The sequence below is a fragment of the Channa argus genome, chromosome 19 (assembly GCF_033026475.1).
Source record: "Channa argus isolate prfri chromosome 19, Channa argus male v1.0, whole genome shotgun sequence".
Taxonomy (NCBI): domain Eukaryota; kingdom Metazoa; phylum Chordata; class Actinopteri; order Anabantiformes; family Channidae; genus Channa; species Channa argus.
The window spans coordinates 13773765-13781671 of record NC_090215.1 but is presented as its reverse complement, the minus strand read 5'-3'; the positions used below and the strand labels follow the sequence as shown (position 1 = coordinate 13781671).

At 45.9% G+C, this 7907-nt stretch overlaps 1 protein-coding gene across 1 annotated transcript; it reads left to right on the top strand.

Moving 5' to 3' along the window:
* The first annotated feature begins 461 nt into the window (after nucleotides 1–461).
* On the top strand, nucleotides 462–7907 carry shha (sonic hedgehog signaling molecule a). The gene is made up of 3 exons (XM_067485753.1): nucleotides 462–1177; nucleotides 4954–5215; nucleotides 7096–7907. Exons 1-3 carry the CDS (start codon nucleotides 878–880, stop codon nucleotides 7779–7781), a joined length of 1248 nt encoding a protein of 415 aa, XP_067341854.1. The 5' UTR covers nucleotides 462–877; the 3' UTR covers nucleotides 7782–7907.

Genomic DNA, 7907 nt, shown 5'->3' with positions numbered 1-7907 from the left:
ACTGTCCGCACACTGTACAGCGGTTTTGCTGGTATATTCCACTAAAGTTTGATAGAGTTTAGAAGCGTCCAAGAGCACATTCTGCTATGATTATCCAGTTTTTCAGATCACGTTGGCTTAAGGTAAACTAAGCGGGAAACGATTCAAAACTGTTGTGCCAATCGTAAATAATAATTACATCCGAATATAAAATGATTGTGTATATTGTTTAATTGGTCACAGAAAAATCATCCACGTCCGGCTGCGCAGTGCTCATCCACGGATAGTTTTAGAGAGACGCATTCTGTGCGGGAAGTTCCTCCAGACGCACTTCGCACAGTGCGAACCCGCTGAAATCATTTCACCTTATACACTGCTTCAGACTGGAGCCCAGCACTGTGCAACTGCTCCTGTCTGTCCTGTCTCTGCTGAGCAATCTGGAAAATGGGAAATGAAAAAAGCCGGTTTCTAATTGATGTTTTCCCATGGAGCAGCCCCTCCTCCCCGCAACGCAGACAACCCCTCAGGTGGAAGAAATCTTTTAAGATTTTTTTTTTTGAGGGATAACATCAGGAGGGTTTGTCTTGTCGAGCCAATCAAGTCCCTCCCCTGCTATAGATCGGTGCTATAATACAAAGCAGTAAAAGCGGTCGCCTCACACAACCGGCTGCAGCTCGACTAGAGATCCCGTGGCTTTTAATTCCCTCACTACTTTTTTTTAACACTCCTTCAATGTGCCCCGTTATTTCCATTTGTCTGAGGCGTTCATTTCCGCACCTGCCACGGTAGAGACCAAGCGTAAGCGAAGCAGAGGAGGAGACAAGGACATTGCAAGCGCCGGGAGAGGCTGGCGGTAGAGAAATCAGCGGCGACGCGTTTGAGATCTAAAAGGACAAAAATGCTGCTCTGGACCAGAATCGTATTGGTCGGTCTCATCTGTTTGTCCTTGGCGTCCTCTGGGATGGGATGCGGACCTGGCAGGGGGTACGGCAGAAGAAGACATCCGAAGAAGCTGACACCTCTTGCGTACAAGCAGTTCATCCCCAACGTGGCGGAGAAGACCCTTGGGGCAAGCGGCAGATACGAAGGCAAGATCACAAGAAACTCCGAGCGATTTAAAGAGCTGACGCCCAATTATAACACAGACATCATATTCAAGGATGAGGAGAACACCGGTGCCGACAGGCTAATGACTCAGGTAAGGACAGAGAATTAGCTTTTTTTCTCCTGACGCACCATCACTGCGCACTGCAACAACCATCTCGTCAAGCCGATTGCGTACCTCAAGTGAAGTGTGATTTACGCGGTCCTGAACTCTTCACACTGAGCCCTTTAACTTCTCTGCTAAAGCAAATCCGCTGTATGCGCCAACATGGGGTTTTTTCAAAAGCTCCAGGCTTGTAAAACCCCAGCAGTAGAAGTGATGTGCAGGCGGACAGTCAGGACCCTCGGCCTTCATGACTGTGACAGTGTAGTTAAAATATTAATGTTCCCATCTCCTCATATCTATATTTGTATCTGTATGAGCATTTAAATTTCGCTCATTGGTTTTACCTTACATTTCATGAAGACGCTCAGTGTTTGTGGCACAGTTGCAGCTTGTTTTAGGCACGTTTTTTAATTATTCCAGTCCTGATTAGAGGGAGCTGGGGATGCGCACCGCTTCAACCCGGGCTCATTCACGCATGGCGTGGCTCATTCAGGCATCCTCCCGCACGGGCTGCTGTAATTCAGCCTTTCGCATGTTTCTTATCAATGCATGAAAACAGTGGCATTTCTTTGAGAGTGTTCTGGACTTCATGAAAGGGTGGGACTTCAATTAAAGAAGAGAGACGCGCGTAGGCGATGGTACCTTCTGCAAATGCATTTGCATGGAAGATGACATCTTCTTTTTAAAACAAACAAACTCCATCCTTGTGTAGGCAGTTAATTCAGAGTCAAAGATCCTAACTCGCTCAGTACGGATAAGACAAGGCTTACAATACATAGGAGAAATGTAGCCTTCATTTCTCTCCTGGCTGCAGGATGCCGCGTATCTCCAGCATGACTTTTAGCACTCAGATGTGGTGAATTATTAAAAGGCGCTTGGGTGATATTGCCTCAGAAATATCAAAATGCTAGTTTCGATGGTGGTGGTGCTGCTGGTGATGATGCCGGGCGCGCGCTGGAGTCCCTGAACCCGTGCGTCGCACCATGCCCGTGCACGAGCTCCAATGAAATATTCACCGTGCGTGCGGTCCCGGTGTCCCTCTCAGCCCTCCCCACATCTGCTCTGTCACACACTTATAGATTCGCAGACGCACGGATCATCAAATTAAAGTCGCGCTGGGATGTGATGCGCAAAGTCCCCCCCACCAATGGTTCCTCGTGGGGTTTCCGGGGTCCGCAGAAAAAGAAAAAAAAGAGACTGGCTTGCTTCATTTCATATTTATTTCATTCACTTGTGAGAATATGGGAGCATGTTTCGCTCTGAGGAAAAGCACCTGCTGTACAAACATATCTAGGAGATCAAAATGTGCCTTGAGTTGTCTGTGGGAACCCTCAAATTAAATTTTTGGGTTGTTTTCAGCTTTAGAGATACAAATATATGGTTTTATATGAGTTGCTGAGGTTTTTGGCTTATCGTTTCTTTTAACTTCTGTATAGAAAACACAGCATCCAACTTTAAGTGGGATGTGTACTTGAAAGAGCTTCTGGGCAGTAAGACGCAATTTGAACTTATGACCTTTGGTCAGCGTGAAGCTGCAGTAAGTTAAAACAGGTGGAATTGTCCTTTTCGTAACTACCGTTGCAAAGTGAAAGCATCCAAAAGAGAGTGCGTGTAGCTGTTGCCAGCGGCATAAGCATTATCACATGGGTGATTTACGCTGTGCCAACGGTCTTTGAGCTGTTCCACGGCTTTACGCATGAATGCAGGGGGCTTTTACGCACTGAGTTTTAGAAAAAACGAGTGGACCTCGTTATCCTGCGGTTTAGAAGACAGATATATTCGTACATGCATCAGTGCACGTGCCTGCAGTAGCTCCCTTAGGTGTGCGCAATAAATAAATTAGCTAATCAATCAATTCACTGAAGTCTAGCCAAGACCATAATACTTGCTACTTGAAGGAGCGCTTGAACAAGCACCTGCTCCACCAACTACTCCACCACTGTACGTCATGGCTCACTCCCAGGAAAGCTGCCAACAGGCATTTACAGATAGTGTTTTCTCGAGTGCCAGGACCTGGGTTAACAGCACTGTTTGGAAGCTGAGGTGCAAATCCATCTTATAAAACATGACTTGTCACACAAGACGTAATAAATAATAACAGACACAACATGTGCAGCAGCAAAGTCGTTGATTTTGTGATAAGAAAAGGACTTGAAATATAAGTTAATACGTGAAAAATGTTATTTGTAACATTCTAGGATATTCTAATGCAAGATTAAGTGGCTTTTAAATGTGGATTTTTTTTTTCTTTGCTGCACTGTTGGGAGCTGTAGTCTCTGCCCACAGTGCAAACGAATCCGCAAAGAGATGAGCTGGCGGCTTGTTTGCACTGACAGGTAGCTGATAAGTGTTTCCTCTAACCAAATCATTTGTGAAAAGATTAAGAGGGCGGGTGTTGAACAACTTTACCCCGAGCACAAAGCGCCGGTCCGGGGCGCCCCGCTGCGCTTCACGGTGGCTGAGCAGAATTTGGCTTGATTTGCGGCACACGACCTAATGAATTAATAAATAAGTTGAGCTTTACGGCTCTTGACTCCGACAATCCCACTCAGAATGTGTGAGGTTGTTTGGGGGGTGGGGGGGGGGTGGGGGGGAGGTGTAGAAATCTACAAGTGTGATATCCTCATAAAACAGCCGCTGATATATGTGGAGCATCTTTTTGCTACAGCAGTTTTTGGGTCTGTGTGCACATTCTTGCTTTAGGACACTGGGCTGTCCATTGGGGAAAAAGACAGTAGGTCACACATAAGACGCTGCTCTGTGCGCCCACACAATCCTTCAGCATCTCACAAGTCTGTCAGTCAGCAGCCAAAACACCTCGACTTATGGAGGCATGTCACGTTTCCAAGACTTTGCAGGAGGAGAATAATGAAAGTTTCCCTCCGAGCCCACACTGAAAGGACTCTTTGTGGTGTTTTATTTGACATATTGGTTGAGTCTTGAGAATAGTTGTCTTGGAGAAGGCCAAGCATCTTCATTGAGAGAGCACCGAGAGGTTGGGGTGCGACGATTTATTTATAGGACAAACTCCAGATATTTTAAGAGAGCAGCTGCTCTTGAAGATCATCCTCATATCATCTGCATATCAATTATTTATTTAAAGAAAACACACAGGTCATCACCAACAAAGGACTCGCTCATTTCATGGGCTGATACAAACTCATGAATTTATCATGTATGCAAGTTGGGTTTTAACGCAGCGCTTTCTGGAGCAAACGGACGCTGCTCCAAACACCCCATATGTTAGAGTCCAGTGAAGCGAATGCGGTGCCTCCTCAATATTTCATCAGCAGCTTTCCTATCCGAGATGTGCCCTCTGACGCTGCTCCTCGCACAGAAATGCATGGCTCAGATCCAGGATCAGCGTTGCAGTTAAGACCCAAAGATTCAAGGCAGTTTCGAGGAAGCAAGGGCATCAGGTGATGATGGAGGGGTGAGGACAAGGTCTCAGTGCGTGCAGGATAAAATGTTCTACTGCTGGACTAACTGCAGAGATCAAGACTAAACTGGTGTGTGTGTGTTTGTGTGTGTGTGTGTGTGTGTGTGTGTATGTGTGTGTAAACAATATAAGAGGACTTTTTAGAATGATGAGCACGTGCTTGACTTGGCAAACAACAATGTTACATATTTATAAAATAGTTTTGATGGCAGATCTCATTTTTAAGTCAAACATTAACACACTCCACTCCTCAGCTCACACCTGCGAGCTATGGCCAGGTATGACGTAACCAGGTGACTAACTGATCCATTTCTCCTTCCCGCAGAGATGTAAAGACAAGCTGAACTCGTTGGCCATTTCAGTGATGAACCAGTGGCCCGGGGTGAAGCTGCGGGTCACCGAGGGCTGGGACGAGGACGGGCACCACTTCGAGGAGTCTCTTCACTACGAGGGCAGGGCCGTGGACATCACCACGTCAGACCGAGACAAGAGCAAATACGGCACTTTGTCCAGGCTGGCAGTGGAAGCCGGATTCGACTGGGTCTATTATGAATCCAAAGCCCACATCCACTGCTCTGTGAAAGCAGGTATGGGACGAGAGGGAAACCCAACATCACTGAAACTTGTTCAGTGAACCTTGCTGAACCTTGTTCAGTGATGTTGTGCAACATGACGCTGACTGTAGGAGAATTAAACTAATGTGCCACCAGCGCCCGTTCTTCATCAGGTGCATCAGATGAGGGAAGTTGCCCCCAGAAATCCCCCAGTTCTGAGCTTCACCGCATGTTTTGACATAAAAAGTACACGAGATTAGATACAATGAAGTTATTGGAGTCCACTATAACGAGGTGCCTGGTGCTTTTCATATTTGCAATCGTCCAAGTCTCCAAAAACAACTTTCCATTAATTACTCTCACTAACTACTTTAATGTCCATCGCTCAAATTAGATCCTAAAACAATAAAGCAGAATGTGTCATTCGATTACTGATTGACAACAAGAGTGGTTAATGTTTTTCTAGTGAAGCAGAGTAAAGCTGTGACGGGCTTTTTGTATTACGAAATTACAAAACAATATGTTTCCATGAATGATATTTGGGCACAGCCCAGCCTGTGGCGTTATGAGACTTTGCCATGCAGCGTATTTCTTGATCTTACATCGCCCCACACTGTCTCCTGGTGGGAACCACGGTCGTGATCTAACAAGGCTCCTCGGTTTGACCCAGAAAGGAAATTCGTGTTATTCTGTATTTGCACACAGGTGAACAGCAAAGCGACGAGCTGCACGTTGTGTTTTTAGTTGTGACATTTTGCTGATAACGAACTCCTTATTCTGACCTCGTGTATCGTCCAATTTTTAATTCTTTTCTTTCTTCTGGCTCTTTTTTGGCCTTCAATGAGCAGCAGGAGACACATGGGGCTTACGGAAATTTTTCTTCATTCTGATTGATAAACCATTGCACTTTTTCCAAAGCTCAGACTATATTGATAAATCCCTTATTTATCATTCAGCACACACGTTTTGAGATCACAGTTTGGGCCTGGCCGACGTGTCATTGGGGGTCATGCGACTTTACCAAAAGGATTTGGCTTAACAATGTTGAATTGGTCGGGGTAAATCTGTTTTTCAGTTGTCACCTTATTTCATGCTCTGGAATCTTAAAAGAAGATTAAAAGCTCCAAATAGTGAGTAGGAAACCCCTTGTTTTGTGTGTAGACAGTGTGATCCTAGAGACTGGTATGTGAAGAGCTCCAGCAAGGCCAAAATTATTGTCATCAAGACTGACAACAAAGCAGGGAGAGGTGGTAGAAAGAGGGGACATTGATGTTGCACAACAGAAAGCATTTAAGAGTCCGGGCCCTCATTTAAATTCAAATCTACAACTCGAGAGGCTTGGAAAAGTGGCTCCACTGGGTAAATAGTAGTTCTGAGTCGCCTATTTGTGTGAATTGTCACATAGAGGTTTCTGCACCTGAGTAAATATGGGAAGAGTAGCTGGGAAAGGCGTAAGTGTTCTTTGCCGAGAGTAGCTCGATCCACAAACTGATTTAGAATAACAATGCCCGCTCTTTATTGGGTTTTTTAATTAAGAATAGATGAGCCGAGGCTTTCAGTTTTTCTCGTCTCAGACAACGTGGGCCAAGCCAATACGCATTTGGCACAGAGGAGCCAACAGGCATCATTATGCAAAATGCATATGGCCCACCATGATGTGTGCAGGCAGGAAAAATACAAATAGATGCCAAAAAAAGGGAAGGTTTATGAATAGGCTTTTGAATTATGTCTGTCTTGACTCAAATCACTTATTTTTAGTGCTTTAAAACATGTTGTGTTGCTGCTTTGGAACATCTGGAGCCTTGAAGGTGGCTTTAAATTAATTTATCACCACGACTAGGCCCATGTTGTTGTTTTTTTGTGTGTGTAAAACCCAAACATTTTTTTAACAGCACAATCTTTTATTTTAACAGAAAACTCAGTAGCAGCAAAGTCAGGAGGCTGCTTCCCGGGCTTCTCCACTGTCAGCCTCCAGAATGGCACCAAGAAGGCGGTCAAAGACCTCCAAACAGGGGACAAGGTGCTGGCAGCGGATGAGGATGGAAACCCGATTTACACCGACTTCATCATGTTCATAGACCAAGACTCAACAACCAGGAGGGTCTTCTACGTGATCGAAACCGACTCGGGTCAGAAAATCACCCTCACTGCTGCGCACCTCCTCTTCGTCGGCCCCAACAACTTCACCGAGGAAGAGCCGCGGATGTCTGCAATCTTCGCCAGCCACGTCCGACCCGGACAAAAGGTGTTCGTCTTTGATGCTGAGCGGAGCCGACTCGAGCCCGTGACCGTAAAACGGATTTACACGCAAGAGCACGGGGGCTCCTTTGCGCCGGTGACAGTGCAGGGGACCCTCGTGGTGGACCAGGTCCTTGCGTCCTGTTACGCAGTGATTGAAGACCACGACTTGGCGCACTGGGCCCTGGCACCGGTCCGGCTCGCCCACTGGCTGTCCTCACTGCTTTTCACTTCCCAACCTCAAGCCAGTGCGCACGGCGATGGGGTGCACTGGTACTCTAAGATCCTTTACCACTTAGGAACATGGCTTTTGGACAGCCACTCCATTCATCCTCTTGGGATGTCAGTATACCCGAGTTGAAAGCTCAGCCACAGGAGCAGAACGAGAATTAAATGTAGGACACACGAACTATTAAGTAGATTAAAAAAATAAAATAATAATAACAATTAAAAAAAACGAACGAAGACATAAACAAGACAAAGGCCC

Bases quoted from the DNA above. Each gene is read 5' to 3' on its own strand.
- shha (XM_067485753.1), top strand. From the start codon at position 878: ATGCTGCTCTGGACCAGAATCGTATTGGTCGGTCTCATCTGTTTGTCC. The intron at 1,178-4,953 runs GTAAGGACAGAG...TCCTTCCCGCAG, and splicing joins CCGACAGGCTAATGACTCAG to AGATGTAAAGACAAGCTGAA. The intron at 5,216-7,095 runs GTATGGGACGAG...TTATTTTAACAG, and splicing joins CCACTGCTCTGTGAAAGCAG to AAAACTCAGTAGCAGCAAAG.